The sequence below is a fragment of the Nyctibius grandis genome, chromosome 4 (assembly GCF_013368605.1).
Source record: "Nyctibius grandis isolate bNycGra1 chromosome 4, bNycGra1.pri, whole genome shotgun sequence".
NCBI lineage: Eukaryota > Metazoa > Chordata > Aves > Nyctibiiformes > Nyctibiidae > Nyctibius > Nyctibius grandis.
Genome location: NC_090661.1, coordinates 62,232,117 through 62,249,488, shown reverse-complemented (window position 1 = coordinate 62,249,488; position 17,372 = coordinate 62,232,117). Strand labels below are relative to the sequence as shown.

The following is a 17,372-nucleotide window of genomic DNA, read 5'->3' as shown; positions in this document are numbered from 1 at the left end:
TAAACTGTTCAGGAATGGTATGACAATAAGTTACAGCTCAAAAACAGAGTTTTCAAAATATAATGTCTAGCTTTCTGATGTACCTTATTTGTTCCATTACCTCTAGAGTGCCTCTTTTTGTTGGGTTTAGCACCAGGAAACGTTTGAGGAGGTTTTCACAGTCTGTGGACATGTAGAAAGGAATCCTGTATTTTCCCCTTAGCACTCTTTCTCTAAGTTCCTTCATAACAGAAGAACAACAGACAGTAAGTTGTAAGCAGCAAATCACTTAAAATATTAGGTAAACATGCCCAGTGTTCTAGAAAAACACACCTTTAAGTTTTGTCCATCGAAAGGAAGAGATCCACTCACAAGGGTATAAAGAATAACACCTAAACTCCAAACATCTACTTCAGGTCCATCATATTTTTTCCCTTGAAAGAGCTCTGGAGCAGCATATGGTGGGCTGCCACAAAAGGTGTCCAGTTTATTTCCAACTGTAAACTCATTGCTAAAACCAAAGTCAGCTATTTTAATGTTCATATCTGCATCTAGCAACAGATTTTCAGCCTGGAAGAGAAAGAATGGTTGGTAAGATTAACTTAAAAATACTTGACTTAAAATGCTATTGTCCATTTTCACTCGTTCTTAAAAGGCAAAAAGCTGAAATATCTGTTAACATTCACGCCCTTGCAAGGTCTTTAGGTATGCTTTAGTCTATCATTCACATATTCCCTGTTTTAAAAATCTCTGTACAACGGCTTCAGCCAAATGGGACCTGTTATGCTACCTGAAAACTGTGTTATTACCATCTGTTTTCTCTACAGAAAGGCATCCTGAGCTATTGTAACTTACATTTTTCATCTATTAAGATGAAAACAAGATATAGTCTCACTATCCATACTTTATGTGTCATTCTTGCAAAAGTTTGTTAATACATATAACCTTCAAACTTTTTTCAAGTGTGCTTTTTGCTGTTGCTGGGGGTGGGGGTTGTGCGGTGGTTTTGGTTTGTTGTTTAACTTACAAAGCTATATGTTGAACAAGTTATGTGGCAACACTATTAATATAAAAGGCACAGTTTAAAGAAGGGATATACCATTTCATGCTAAGCTACAAAGCAGCCATACTTCAGTTTCATCATCACAACTGGTAATGCATTCTGTTCAAGACCAAAACTTGTCATATCTCTATCAAACAAGTTTTTGTGGTTTGTTTTTTTTGTTTTGTTTCGTTTTGTTTTTTAAAGACCTCTCAGATAACACTGACCTGCATCAGATTTGAATCTGACCACAGAGAGGCTATCTTCAGCCATTAAATGTCTGTATTTAAAAGTCTTACAAATCCTCTTCCTTTTATTTGAAATGGTTTTATACTGCAAACATTCCTCAAAACTTGCTATAACACATTCAAAAAAATAAATAAATCAGAAAGCTTAATATATACTACATTTTATCAGCACAGTAAAGATCACACCCACAGGTACAGAAGCTGACACACACACTTCACACACTTTTTCCTACTCACCTTGAGATCTCTATGAACAATATGCTTTTGATGGCAATACTGCACTGCAGATACTATCTGGATAGAAAACAAGCCCAATTATATAAGTGACATCTCAAAGAAACAGGCATTTTGATCAAGAAGTTCAACATTTATTACTAAAGTTGACATGTACTTACCGACTCAGAGCTACATAATCAACTACTACAATGTATTTGGGGGAAAGCTGCTAAATAACTTAGGTGTTTGTTATTCGATCTATTTGGTTTCTACTATACTTGAAAGAGGATTTTGGTTTTCCTGTGTGGCTAATTATAGACCAGTAGAAGCAATGACTTTCAGAAAGGTTACTGAAGTACTTCCATTCTAATACTGTATACAGCTATAAAAGCTTTCCCCCTAGACTGAAGTTTTCCAGTCCCTCTCCAAACGTGATTTTTTTCATGTCGCAGCACAGAGAGGGAAGAGTAAGAAATGAGCTTAGTTACTGGAGAAACTACTGGGAAACAGCTTGTCAAACTTATGCAATGAGATGCAATTGTGCATCTGACAGACGTCTGCTGTCTAAGTGCATATAGTTTATTGTATTTTGTATACTGTAGAAAAGTAGCAAGCTCAAGGGAAAAAGCTCTGTCTCTCAAGTGTAACGGAGTCATTTCTTCCATCATCATTTCCAAATATCATTAAGCTTTTCCTGCTTTATATACCAAACTATATAAGCTATTTACACAGTACAGGTCCTAGTACGTTGCTTTAGAGTCATAAGCATTGCTGCAGAACTCTACATGTATGGAAAAGCTGGATAAATCTTATTGTTACACAAACGCAGTCAAATACATTTTAATGTCTTGCATACGTGGTCAGAATTGAGGCAGATGTTATGACTTCTTAAAATAAGTGGAACTGCACGTAAAAATAGTTTAATGTAATAACTACACTTAAATAAATGTATTTCCATTCTTCATTCAAGATTAAGAAGATTTCCAACACAGAAAGATGAGGCATCATTACTGTTACAAAAAATAACTCATGATCAGACCGCCCAGCTTAGCGTAAGTATATTCCTGCACTGGTAAGAAGCAATGGTTCTCCTCAGTATTTAGAGTAGGTGAAAGTAAGGTTCTTAGTAGGCCGAAGAACTGACCTACCAGTCAATTTTGCATTCAAAACTTAAGCATGAACGTTATGATCTTTGTGCCCCTGTAGTATTGAATCACGCAGGTGCAAAATGCCACCTTAGAAACCAAGCAGTCTATGAAAAGTTGAAATATTTCCATTGCTACACTTTCATTCTGATTTTGCTTGTTCCTTTATGTACTGTCTCCCTCTTTCAGACTCCAAGTTCAGCTTTTTACAGCTACTGAAACTGCCAAAGTTCTCCCACGCCACCACTTGTACCATCCTTTTGGTTTTCCTTCCTCTCCTCTCTGCTACTGTTACTTTAGCACCAGTCACAAGCTCACTCTGCAGGTCCTTCCAAGGCCGACAGCATGAAAAACACCTCAAGCTTTATTCGGGACTGCAGAGACACAGCACTATACCACTCGCTCCTAAACTGCTTTTACTCTGACTATCTAAGAGCAGAAGGTCAAGCAGATCATCAATCAGTAGTTTCCTCTGGAGATGCTTTTGAACTACTCTGCATTGCAACGGGATAGCACAGAGACTGCAGAAATGAGTCCAATCGAAATCGAAGGGAAATAATGCAATGTGTATGACATTAACGACTGAAGAACAGCAGTCAAAACTAATGAAAAACAGCACACAGCATGGCTGCGCTGGATTGAGTCCCATGTCTTCCACCTTCCATCACCGTTTCCATGGACAGCCTCCTCACCCCCAACCTAACTCGAGTGTGAGAAATTTGCTGACACTTGGCAGGTGGGGAGAAGAGGGGAAGAAAGAGCAGACCTTTTTACTAGAGGCAACAATTGAAGCACTGAAATACATTTCTTGGGAGGGATTTCAAAAATCTGTATAATCATAGGTTTTAAAGAACAAGTTAGAACAAGTTATCCCTAGGCAGGCAAACCATTCTTCATAAGGATTAAATGACAAAAGGATAGATAAATGACCTCTCAAGGTCCCTTCCACACTGCCAAGAGCATTTTGTTTCTTAACTGCAACATAAAAGTAAGATGTATTTTGTGGATTTTTTTTTTTATTTTCCAAGATCTGTCCTCTCACATCTACCAGCATTAAAAATTCTAAACTGCTTCTGCAGGGAAACAGTGGGAAGACTGAAGGAGGCCAGATCAACTGGCTACAGCAGAGGAAGGGAGGGACGTAATACACATTAATTTTGGGAGACCCCCTGCCCTGAGTCTTGGCTTTCTGTTTTTTGCATTAATTCTTATCCAGATGGGCAGATTTTTCTGTGGAAAAAGGATGGTAATATCGAACCAGAACTGCTTGGAAGCCTGTAACAGGGGAAGACAAACAAGGTGACATTAAGAATGCAAAATGTTCTGGATTTGAATTTCTCACACATGGCTGCACAAAAGGAGCTTGAAAAAGAGAACTGCAGAGCATGGCTGTATTTTTAGTGTTTGTACCCTCTCCTGTGTTCCTTGCCAAGCGTGACTGGAATAATGTGATCACTGTCTTTCACATTCTTTTTTTTCCCTGCTAAAAACCTTAAGTATTTGTAAAAAAATGGACAAAAAAATTATTTTTTTAACAAGCAAAGAGGGGAGAATTACCAAATTCTACTCTTTGCCTGCTAGAGAAGAACTGCCTCCTCAGATAAAACACAAGTGTTTGATCCAGAAATCACATCTACTGAAAGAAAAACATGATCTGAAAACAAGATATAATACAACCTACTGTAAGAACTAAGCTCAATACCATGGCACAACTGCTTCTTCAGTTTAAAGAGAGCTACCGTCTGTTTAATTCACAGTTAGTGAATCACAAAAAAAAAATCCCTATTATGTCATAAGTCCCTATCTAACATAAGAACAGCTGCACTGAATTAGATAAAAGGTCTACACAGAGCATTCTCCCTCCAACAATAGCTAAAAGCTATAGGAAACTATTCTAGGACTACAGTAAGGTGAAATGAATAGTTTTATGACCTGTAAACCCAGCAAGATCTAGTTTCCTTTGACACTGTTCCACAGTCAAGAGTCCTAGTGTCTAACAAATGCCAAGCACTGACCAAAGTTTCCTGACTTCTGTCCTGCATGCATGCTGTTCTCTCTAGCAAAGTGCAATATGCTCATGCTATAGTTTCTCTCCTCGGGTTATTATTAGGGGTGTCTCTTTTTTTCAAGGCACTCACGCTTTTGAAGCTCTCAAGAACCTCCTATCTTTGAGATCAAGGTCCTCTAAAACTGGTTGAGCTCAGTAGCCGGGAAGTCAGCTGTTGAAGGAGGAGAGAGCACAGCTGCCTGCGCCAGGAGACAAGACTTACAAGAAGAAACTGAAAACATACTTCTGAATATTTCAGTGGATTCACTTGAGGCCATCTACATATCTTCACAAAGAGCACTTAGCCTACCGAAGTACCAAAAAAAAAAAATCAACAAAGAAAATCAAGCTGAGAATCTGAAGTACATAAAATCAACTCTTGATGGGTCAAATACCCAGCTCAGCAGGTAACTATCTTTTAAATTCTTTCCCTTCACACTTGTTTTTGAAAAATGAAGTTACATATCCTGTACTACTCACATTATCCCATAAAATTAAGCATTAAGTATACCTGTAAAACACGTTTGACCTGTTTCCACAAGTTTTCACTTAAAGAGGAGTTGCATTGTTAGAAAAAAATAGGTAATTGTTGAACAAACGTGCAGTTTCAATGGAATTACTGCAAGATCTTTTTCCACACAACTCCTGATAAAACAAACTGAGGACAAAGAGCAGAGAACCTTACCAGTTTTCAACATTCAGATCTGAGAGGGAACAGCAAATCCTCTCAAGTTACTCTGAAGCTCTTCAACTGACATTATAAAGAGCAAGGCAACAGTCTGGGATTTCTAGAGACGGCTGAACGACTGCTCCACAACCCATTAAATCTACTCCAACACAGCACAAAAACACATATCAGAAACCCTCAATCACAAAAGAAAGTTCTCTACCTGCCAGAATATGAAAGAGAGGGAAGCAGCTTTAAAAAGACATGCAAGAGTTTTTTTAAGAGGACGAAAAATTTTCCTTACTGTCAAGCTGTATAACTCAGTAATCACAAATCACTTCTGAGGATATGAAGTCTGCAGCTCTTTTCAGGTTGTTTGGTTGTTTTCTCGTGTGGGTGTGTTTGTTTTTTTTTTTTTTTCCGAAAAGATTAAAGAGGGTAAATGCAAGATTTAAAGAGATGAGAAGCAACAAAGGAACAAGGATTTCACAGAAATGCTTTTGTTCCCTCCCGCTGGGTTAAATACGTTTCTATTTTTCTTTACTTTCATTGCTACTTTTGAGCTTATTGCTTATATTGCTTTCACACAGTTCTTACTCTATGAGACATAGCGAACGAAACAGTTGTGGCACAGTTCCCTAGTTCCCAAATTGTTCCTTTCGGTCACACTACTCACACTAGACACATGTAAAAGTTTTCTTTACAAGGCATTTTGTGGAAATCATTAATTAATTTCCTGGAAGTCCAATATTATGTCAAATTTCTTCTACTGTTGTATGGCTATGCTTAAGAAGTGAAGCTATGGGAGCCTCCCCTTCCAACAGTGAAAGTGTCACATCATTGCTACAATTCACCAGTTTAAAAGCCCCACATATTGTTCAATAAAACACTCTTCTCCCTATTCATTATTTTAAAGTGTCATTAAGCAGGAGCATAATTTTGATATTTACTACTTTTCACAACATTATCTAGGTTATCCAAGTGACCAAAGGGATGGAAATCATGTAGGTATTTACAAATTTCTGCACAAGAACAGAAAACAAGGACTATCAGACCAGTCAGATCTGCAAATGAAACTTTAGATGCTACATGAGCAGAGATCTGGATTTTAATTAGTTATGCAAAAATATTTGGTTATATTCAATATGGCTTTACTGTAGAATGGAAATGTTTTTTACAGATCAATGAAATTTCAACACCTTTGCAGGGCTAGTTTATCCATCATAAAGAAAGCTGAACTAACAAGCCTAGAAATTACTTTTCGATGACTTTTTAGAACAACTATTAAATGGCATTTTTTCACGTAAGCGGACAGATGTGAACTGATGCTTATTACATGCACTGCTTGTGTTTTGAAACTGGCCTGTTTGTAGCCTGCTACATTTGAATAACTCCTAAAAGGTTATGGACCAGCTGAACTTAGGATATATGAAATTGACCCAGAGGAAATGAATTTTGGAATGAAATACACTTCCAAATCAAGCCGTCACTGTGATCTGGCACTCCTGGACACCCTGGCACACAGCACTAAAGAGACTAGCACCACTGAATGGAGTACTGACCCCTTTGAAGTACTACTGTAACCCGAGATTTTTCCTCGCTTGGGGCCACAAGTCCACAACACGCTGAACACTGCCAGAAGTCAAACGCAAAGGACAGCCGTTCTACTCATTTCAGCATTAAAAACAGAGGAGGGGAAGGAAGCTGATGTATAGGAATGTTATACATACCTGTCTAAATTTAGCTCTAGCCTCCTTTTCCTTCATTCTTCCATGTGCAACCAGATAGTCAAACACTTCCCCTACAATTCAATAACGAGACACATTAATGTCAATTTCAGAATCTAGAGATTCTTCTCTAGCAGTTGCCCACAGCAGCTTCACTGGAATGACTGTACTTCAAGTTTATGATTACAGGTTAGCTCTAGAGCAAGGCACAACTGCTAGGCAATTTACTACACAGCATCTCTTATACAAGAAAATAATAAGACTTAATGAATGACTGGACACAAACTAAAAATACAATTTCCTTCCAATTACTTACAATAGAAACTGAGCAGCATACTTCTGTTTTGTAAATAAAGATGACATGTACCCCTTCATAGACTTTCTCCCAAGGGTTTCTTTTGCCCCCCTCCCAAAAAAGCTTCATATATGAGAACATCTGATGATATTTTTAAATATTGTCATACCAGCACTAGAAATTTTCTTTGTGCATGTCTATAAAAGTGTTCTAACAAAAATCAGAAATCTTAGCTTTAACCTAGGCTTGGAAGAGGTACCAAAACGTAGGTCACAATAATGAGCACAGCAAGACACACTGACATAATCCACTGAGAAGGATTACTCCTGAACAAGCCCAATGTTCTATGGCTGTGGATGACTAAAGGAGATTACTAAAGCACTACTAAAGATCTGTTGTGTTTGGGTTTTTTTTTCCCGTTTAATCAATCCAGTCATTTTATAGCATGTCAATACAGGCTCCCACGTTTGAGCTTTAGATGCAGCCAACTGGCCCATGAAACATTGACATGTTTGTGAGAGCATGGGAGATTTTTCTTTACTAAAAACCAGTAGTCATGTACATAAAAACTCCTACAAACACAGACTAGTATGCAGTTTTAAAAATTCTCCACTAATATGCAAAATTAATAAAAACTTCAGAAGTGGATCTAATATCTAAACATTCTCTACTAAGCAAGAAAACAGTTTTGTAGATAGCCACCTCACAAGGGAAGAGCTGAGTAACTTCACATTTATATTTGAAAAGAAGCAACGCCACCAAATTTGAATAAAAACCTTAAGAGTCATACAGCAGGAAAAGCAACAACTGAACAATACAAGATAGCCTTACTCCCCTCTGTAGTGTATTAGTTAATACTCAACTCAGATAACTCTCTCAGATGTTTCTTCAAAAACCTTGAAGGAACAAACCTGAACACTTCTTCACAATTTGGGGAAAGTTATATCAGAGGAAGAATTATCCCCAATTTATGCGAACTGTTGCAATTGCAGCAGTTGTTTCTTTCATCCTGCAGTCACAGTTCATACGCATCATGTGTGACCAGTATCTTGATAAAGAGGAAATATGGGAAATTGATGCCTGCCATTGAGATTACCAGCCATTCCTGTCTTGCACAACACAGCACGTGCTCATGGCCTTTTACACCAGTACAGTATGGATCTCTCCATTACCCTAAGAAAGATCCTCACTGCTTTAGAGAACCGCTAGCCCTTCTACCTCCTAGAAGCTAATCACTAGATGGCAATAGGACTTCACTTTTAAGTCTAGTATCATCAAACAGCACAGAGATGCCTCCACAAACACCTGTACTAGCCAATATTTGACCATTATTTTACCAATTTTATTCCTGTTTTAGACAAATCTTGGCTGAGCATTTAGGAAGCTGCTAGAAGAAAACATAGGCAGGTAGAGAATCAGTACCTGATTTACAGTAATTCATTAAACTTCATGTAATCTGATGTCAGAGTCAGAATTCAATGCCGATTTTCTCTGAAAAGGAGTCTCTGTATCTCCCTCCTAAAACTAAAGAAAAGCCTCAACTATTTGAGATTCCCAGCTGCTGACGCTAAAGGGTCACATTGACGAGCTGAGTGCTATTAGGTTTTAGCCAGCAAGGAGTAACTTAAGCCTGAATACCTTAATTCTAGCTCTGGTGAAAATACCTGACATTGCATGATGCGTGCTTCCTGCACCCCCCACCTCTGCAATCAGGAATAAACGTTTAAGTTCCTCCTAAAATGGCATAAGGCTAAGTCTAACAATTCTTGACAGTAGAATGTCTGTGATAAAGATGCATCAAATGTCATCAACATCTGAAAAACAGAAGTTGCAGTACTCGTGCTTTTAAAAGGAACAGTTAAAGAAACACAGAAATGTTTCACCTGAACATGCTTTTACCAAATATCTTACACAAAATAGGACATCAGAGGCAGGGAGCTGAATACAATAAATTGAGAAGGTTGGCATTTGTTATATACAGCAACAATTGATCGCCAAATAAAGATCTCTATTAAATTTGAGTTGTGAAAACAAAGCAAATGTTATTAAGTTGCAGTAAGTTCACAAGCTCGTTTTACAAGTTACAACTAATTACGTTGCCTAAAGAGTCCCAGAGAATATTAAAGATTTTGCTTAAGATTTTACACTACTGTGACATTAATATTTGCTGAAAAAGAAAGCAAAACTTTAAAGAAAACAAGTACTTTCTCCCACTTGGTAATTTGTGGGAGATCAGCAGAGAGGTACTTACCCCCACTTGCATATTCCATTATTAAATAGAGAGTTTTTTCAGTTTCAATGACTTCAAATAGCTTCACTAGAAAAGAAAGCCATTTATTAATCAGTTAACTAGTTGCAGCAGTATTATGTTAACCCCACAGAGAATTCTGTCAGAGAAAAAAGAAAATCAAACCTATTTGCTTGCTGCTTGACAGTATCAGACTATTACTCTAAAGAAGCTTTTTCTGTCTAACGTTCCTAAATGGAAAATACTGTAACAATTTTGGTCAACTCATACAGAACAACATTTTCTCAAGAAACAATACTTTGCTTCTCTTACATAGGAAAAGCAATTAAATTAAGCAGAACTTCCACAGATCTGAGCATCAGCAACAGACATTTTTATGCACTGAACTGGCACACGTGGTGACAAACGAGTTATCAGTCAGTTTGTGACAATACTACATCATTTAAATGTACAATCCTGAACAATTTCTTGACCACTTCTTGGTTTTGGTATTTACTTATTAATTAATGAGAGCTTGAATTCAGTCAAAATCAATATTGTACTCAAAAGAAGCAAAATTACCAGTTAGCTGTACAAGTAAGTTTTGTGCAAAGGGATCAAAACCTTTTTTTAAACACATGGCTCTGAAAAAAGTATTTGTTACTGCCACTTTACAGTAAATTGACACCCCAGTGCAGAATCATCTCAAACTCATACCACAACAATTTTAACAGTGAAAAAGCTAACATTTCTCCAGAGTTGGAAATGATGTGAAAGAAACAAGGTACCTATATTTGGATGATTTAAGATCTTCATGATTCTTACTTCTCTAAAGAGCTGAAATAAACATAAAGCATGAAATAAGTTAATGAAATAGGTCACACCCGTTCTTCCTAAAGCCTGATCATTTTGATATACTTAAACACAAAGGGCAAACATTACTATTAGCATCTCAATGAAGTTCATGAAATAAGCACTTATTGGAGGAAAGAGTTAAGTGCCTGCTTCTTTTAACACCCCTCCCCAAACAAACCAGCCCTTAAAAACCTGGAAACACCCACAAAGTGCTCCAGACAGCTCAGGAGAGAAGTGATCTTAGCTCTGGGGTTTGCAGACTTTTGGGGCCAGAAGACCATTATGAACCCATGCAGCTTCTTGCTGGCCAGTACATCTCACACCATGTTTCACCCCTACACAGAAAATAGTTTCCAAAGCTTCAGGAACCCCCACCAGAGCACCTTTTGAAGGCCACTGCACCACGTTACTGCTACGAAGTCATCACTCTTCAGTACTTTGATAAAACCAGGGAATTGCTGTGCTACAACAGGAACTCACAGGTGAAAAAATCAGCTGCTCATATTGCACAAAAAGTGTGTTATTCAACTACACCAGCAAGAAGCAAGTTTTAAGGAGAGATGGGGAGGCAAGGCTCCCACTCGGCCCTTCAAAAGCGTTCCTGGGTTTGTCACTGCAGCTTCACTGACTCTCACTGCCAGACAACCAGCCTCCAAGCCTGCTCGGCCAGTAAAACATGCTGGACGTACTTTCCAAAAATTAACAGGGCAGAACACAACAGTGTTTTCCTGACCCAACAATCCTATCAGACAGAAGAAACACCATTACTTCAGGGGTACAGTCTCAGAGGGATCAGCCTGCTCCCATCCTCTTTACCTTTCGCCTTCCTACGCAACAGAATCGTACCCCTTCCCTTTATGCAAGCATTGGTGTTAACCTAAGACTGACGCACAAGGTCCAGGAATGAACGTAACAGAAAAATCTCACAAAACACACAACTCTGCCAAAGAAAAACACTTCATCTCTAAGTTTTCTGTTGCAGCTCCCATGCCCACCCCAGCACATCTACTTTGGTAGGATGGGTGGTGAGGGAGTACAACTGCCCATTTCAAGCTGCAGAATGACATTAGATCAACGGTGCTGCAGCCAGAGACCACATACTGATTGTGAGGATCTTGTTCCCCCCTGACACCAACACCCATGTGAAGAATGTCTTGCTTGAGTAGTTATTTCCACAGAGTTCAACTTTTCTTCTGACACAGAGTACTCTGTCCTCCTGCAACTGGACGATAATATGGGAATGACATTTAACAATCCACAAACGAAAGCAAAGTCTATTACTGATCAACAGTTAATTATTTTCACTGCTGAAAACTCTCTTCTGCAAATGACAATTATAAGATGCACATAAACCCATAAGTGTTAATACTAAAAATGCCACTGGTGGTGTGAGTGAAACATAAAACGTTGCTTTTAATGAAGCTGGTTAATAGCAGATGAAGTAAAAGTGGTACAAACTACTTCTCCCAGAAAAGATCCAAAATAAAAAATTATTACAAAAGACCTTGAAGTGCAAATACTATTGTGTTCAGAAAACCCAGACAACTATCTTTCTAGTCAGTACACTATATGGCAGCCAAGCGCATAGCTGTTCTCCTTCTGCAGCTCTCCCCATGCCAGCTCAAGACTCCAGAGGGGTGACATTCTTAAGCCTTGATTTTCTAAAAGCGTGCTTCAAAAAGTGGGAGTAATCAAGTGGTTTTATTCTAAACCTAACACCAACTTCTACAGGATTACCAGTAACGTAACAGGTCCCACTGAACTTAATGTAAAGAGAACACAAGTCCACAGCTCTGCAGGAATGCAGACATGGGAGAAAAGAGTTTTGTAAATAGGAGATAACAGCATCATTACTAACAGTAAGGAAGCAAAAAGTGCTGCTGCAAGATTTGCCTCAGGTCAGATTTCAGATGAAGTGAAGACATTTAATATGTCTACACATATTACTAACGACTCAACAATCTGTAGGTGTACTTAATAAAAGCAAAAAAATAAGTGAAACATAGGAAACAAACAGAAAATCACCAAAGAGTCAATGAAACAAAGTCCTTGAGCCTTCGTGTCTTTTATTAAAAGAAAATGTGGGGGATAGGATTTAAATAAATAAATAAAGGGGGCGGAGGGAGAGATCACAATTTGGAGACCAGTTTTTCTAACCATTTCTGCTTTCTGCTGTTTCTGTGAAGGCTAAGATCTGGGGAGCAATCCTCGCTGCACTGTCCAACAGACCTTCTCCCCCATGCTACAGCCACTGCTGGGAACCGCACACTACCTGAACACGCAGTCTAACCAAACAGTTTTCCAAATGCTTTTAATTATCTTATTATCATTATCCAGGTCTATGCCTGACACTTCACTAGATGACAAGCTGCTTAAATGCAATCAGGATTGATTGATCAAGCAAGTTTTTGGTCATGCAAAATACTTTTGAGAACTATGCACACATGTTTTCTTTTTCCCCCAGAGAGGTAAATTGCCTTTTTTTTTTTTTTTTTTAAAACTATGTTATTTCTGGAGCTTTTTCATATATAATTAGACAACGTAGACTACTTCACCATCTCTCTCTGATCATTAGAAATTTAAAAGCACTTCAATCTATAGCTATTTTTTGCCTATTTTTCATTCAGTTCAGCAGAACTGGTGTATAATATATTCTGAATACTCCATTAATACTTTTAATCACAGCTGATATAACTGAAAGCCTCTGGTCAGCTTTTAAAGTTTTGAAGACAGTTTGTTCAATTCACTCTCAATTGATTGTTGTTATCTTCCACCCCCAATACTCAGATAAAGCCTGTTGGGTCAGACTCTCACCAAGGGCACCTCCACTGCTGCACAGATGAAGACCTTGGCCGTTATTCAGCCATTAGCCTATTTATCATCACCTCACTCACCTAAAAAAAAAAAAAATAAATACATTCATAGGATTAAGTATGGGAAATACAGGCAGTTGTAATTGGTGCCATCAAACAAGGACAGTCAACCAAGGGCAATATAGAATAAGACAGTAAAAATGAGGCTAAAATTCACAATATCATCATGTAAATGAATATATTCATTACTCGAATTTTTTTTTTTTTTAAATAAAGTATGCTGACTTGGCTGGAGCTAGCTACTTCCTCCATCGTACACTGTACACTTTGATGGTCTAATGCGATAAAGTCAGGCTCATACCATGTTTTGGGCTGCTCTAAATAAAACATTGGTCCACAAGATGACTACCCTGCATTACTAACCCAAATGAAGCACATTAAAAAGTAGTTTCTACGTATGAGCCATTTGTTGAAGTGGGTGACTAGAAACAAGCTTAAAAAAAAAAAAAAAAAGTATTTTTGTCTCAGATGAAATTAAAAATAAAAATACTTGAGAATAGGATACGATCACCACCAAATTCTTTATTGTAATTTTAGTTAGATAAATGCACTTCAGATTTTGCTTCCCTAGTCAGTTTAAATGTTATGTGTGGCATTTTGAGACAGATAGCAGCTTCCACAGGGATATCTGCAAATGCTTGACATTGTATTCTGTATTATAGTCTATTTCTGATAGAGGAATACAATGTAAATCATCATACAACTTTCACAGAGCATGCTGAAAAAAGGTTTCCCAGGTTTCATTCCCCCAAAATATTATGTGCATCACCTTCTAACAAATGAAGTAGTAATTACCATCACACAAAAATTAATTGCAAACAGCCAGGTATGACAAAAGCCCACACACCTGAGGTTCCCTGACACAGGAACGCAGAAGAACGTGTAACATCAGAAGACATAACGTGAAGGTTCTCAATACAGAAAATAATTTGCTTAGTTTTAGGAACTTCCTTGTCATAATGAGACCATAAAGGCAAACAATCAACTGAAAACAGTGCTTATCAGTTTAATTTCAAATACCAAGATTAAAAACTACTCCCAATTCGAACAGCTCATTTGCTGTCAACAGGAACTCTACAAATATTTCTAGGCAGAGACAAACATTCTTAGTCTGCCAAACTAATGGCTTTCAGCTTTGTTGTGGTCTGGTCCTTTGACTGTAAGCCATGTTAGATATAGGGAAAGAATTACATTTAATTAATGCTGCTAGCTGACAAATTGAGTAAAAAAAAAAAAAACAAAACAACAAACCAGCAATGGAAGCACCGACACATACTGAATAATAATCTTGAATCAATTTTACTTGAACTTTATTATGCTGACACATCCAAAACAACAAGTGGGGGGAAAGAAGGACCCATCTTCTAAACCAACTCTGAACACACTGAAAGACAGAAGTGTTCCTGCATCAGCTATTGCAAGAGTGTCAGTAACAAATTATTTAAAAAAAAAAAAAAAAAAAAAGTTTGCTAAAAAGCAAGTCAGATGCAGAGCACCAACATATCCTGGCCTCCTTCCCACCAAAGTGGGGGCTTCGCACGAGATATTGTGGCAAGCCAGCTCAAGCTTTACCTGTGTATTAGGCTCCTCCTGGTAACTGCTCACTGAAATATGCCCTACATATAACTAGAAGACACAAGCAGGAAGCCTTTACACAATACAAGTTTGCCTCAAACAAACGACAACTTGAAAACAGAAAAAATATTTGTTACAAACAGAAAAGCCTGGGCATTCTAAATTCTCATCCTTTTCTTGCAGCTTTTAAAATACTGATTGACCCACGGTCAGAAAGGACATGGTCCATGTTAAAAATTGATGTTTAACAACTCTAAAAAGCTTTAATAAAAAAACGGCCCAAACAAGTGGCAAAACATCTGCACATAAAGAACAAAAATATTTGGCTGAGGAGCCAAGTTCAAAAAAAAAAAAAAAAAAAAAGAAAACAAGGAGTGATTTAGTGCTATTACATGGGCTTGGTAAAAAAACCCTTGCATATAATGGCATTGTTAATCCAAAAGAAAAAAAAAACAATTTTTTTTTAGTCTAGGAGGAAGTGAACTACTGTAGCATCAGCACTTGTTTCCAGTGAGACGGATATTCACTGGAACCGGGTACACAAGTATATTTGTGGAGAGCAGTGACTATGACTAACACCACGAGCATGGGAAAAAAGCTCTAAGAATCCCCTTTTCTTTCAAAGCAGGGAAGTACCGGTTACAGTTTCCTCTTCACTAAGTAAGAGCAGCAGAGTAGTAATTAGGTCCTAAAACAACAGTTAAGAGTAGCTGCGTGTGGCTACCACAGACTTCCTCAGCAGCAGACAAGAAACCCCCCTCTTCTGAAGAGCTGTACTGCTGAACAGTGAGCTGTCAGGACTGCAGCCGCCCAGAGCTTACTGTGAGGGCATACTGAGAATTACTGCTCCAGAAAGCAAAGCAAGTCCTTAACAAGGTTAACTTCTTTCTGGCAGCTTAAGTATCTGTGTGGAAGACGTAATACAAAGACATCAGAACAGGCAGCCTTAACCACCATGTGTTTCCCCACCTAAGGATGACCAGGGTATGCAGCTACACCGCAGCTGAGGCACTGTACACCACACCCTCTTCTCGGCACAGCCCCTCCCTCCCCACCATACCTCAAACATTTTATCGCTCTCTCCAGAAGTGTGAGATCAGCAGCACTTCCATCTTAGCTTCCCCTGCACCTACAGGTCGCGTGCGCAGTTGGCTTCAAATACACCGAGGCTATGGCACTGCTGACAGTGCTGGGGGAAAAGGGGCCAGAGTTTGCAAAAAAAGCCTCGTTAAAGCAAAATTGGTAAGTAATGCATTGTGCATTCACTCTGCTTATTACAAGCAGGCATCTAATTTTAAGAAAAGTACTTTCAATTTTTGAATTGAGAACACTGACATACCTTGCTAAATTTTTTCTGTGTTCATATAACAAATGAGCTTAGAGACGAGAGCACATTAGCAATCTCGCTCCCCAAATTTGATCTGATTTCTACCCTGCTACTTTGTACTATTCTTCCAGACTCCCATTTAAGAAACCCAGTGGCAGACAAGACTAATTCACAAATCGCACTTTATAATCTCATTTTATAAATTGTAAATAAAAATTAAATTACAACAGAGATGGAGACATGAGTAGACACTGAGCAGGCTGAAAGCCAGGAACCAAAGGGCCAACAAGCGCACTTCCAGCTTGTAGCCTTGCCAGCTGAACACCTGTGACTTGTAAAAGGTTTGCCGTGTACCTGACTACGAGCTCAAGCTAGCATTACAGCCCAATCTCAAGATAACAACATCTGAAGGATTAAGATTTTACATTTTTGTCTGAAAACACGGCCTCTCTACTTTTCTCTGACCATTTTTCCCATGCCCTGAGCCCTCCCCTTCATATCACACAGCTTCTGTTTCTGTTCCAAGTGCTTCAAGCATTTAACAATTTTTTCAGGTATTCAAAGTTGCACAGATCTGCCACCCAAATCAACTTTATCTAATCCATCATATTACTTAATTTGCATTTCATTTCCTCCCTGCTTACCCAGAAATTACCTATAACCTCACGGATTAAGATGAAAAAAGTTCTGAGAAAACTGGAACCGCATTATCTTTACCCTGTCTACAGAGTCAGTAGGAAGTTGCTACCTGCTCAGACAACAGAGCCTTTCTTCTGTAGGTTATTCTTTGCCTCTGAACCAAACCGTACAATGCAAGAACTTGTGTGTTTTTCCAATTTACTTTTGCACCATTAATTTTGATAAAAACATCTAGTCACACGATCTCTTTAGTATTTGTATAAAATCCAAATGTGTATATTCACCAGTTTACTCTGGTTATGCTATTTCATTTTGTTTGCAGGTAAGTCCTGGGTATTCTCTCGTTCAAACAGAAATATTGCAAGGAGCTTTTTTATCAAAGTACTCAAAAGTAAATAAAAAGCCTTTGACTACAGCACTTAAAAGGACAAAGTTGGAAAAGTCCTAGGTAAAAGTGACATTTAAACGTACTTCCTGCAGGCACTCCAAAGCAGAGTAGGATTTATCACT

At 38.2% G+C, this 17,372-nt stretch overlaps 1 protein-coding gene across 15 annotated transcripts in view; it reads right to left on the bottom strand.

Moving 5' to 3' along the window:
* MARK3 (microtubule affinity regulating kinase 3) overlaps nt 1–17,372 on the bottom strand; it is a 63,707-nt gene that overhangs the window by 25,511 nt on the left and 20,824 nt on the right. For 13 of the 15 annotated variants that reach the window (XM_068399760.1, XM_068399762.1, XM_068399764.1 and 10 more), the window contains 6 exons: nt 10,382–10,430; nt 9,618–9,683; nt 7,075–7,145; nt 1,507–1,563; nt 313–549; nt 101–220 (listed from right to left, as the gene is read on the bottom strand). In XM_068399760.1, the coding sequence (XP_068255861.1) occupies nt 101–220; nt 313–549; nt 1,507–1,563; nt 7,075–7,145; nt 9,618–9,683; nt 10,382–10,430 (600 nt within the window). Of the gene's footprint in view, nt 1–100; nt 221–312; nt 550–1,506; nt 1,564–7,074; nt 7,146–9,617; nt 9,684–10,381; nt 10,431–13,262; nt 13,343–17,372 lie in introns of all 15 variants that reach the window. The other 2 variants (XM_068399772.1, XM_068399773.1) reach the window with 2 other exon arrangements.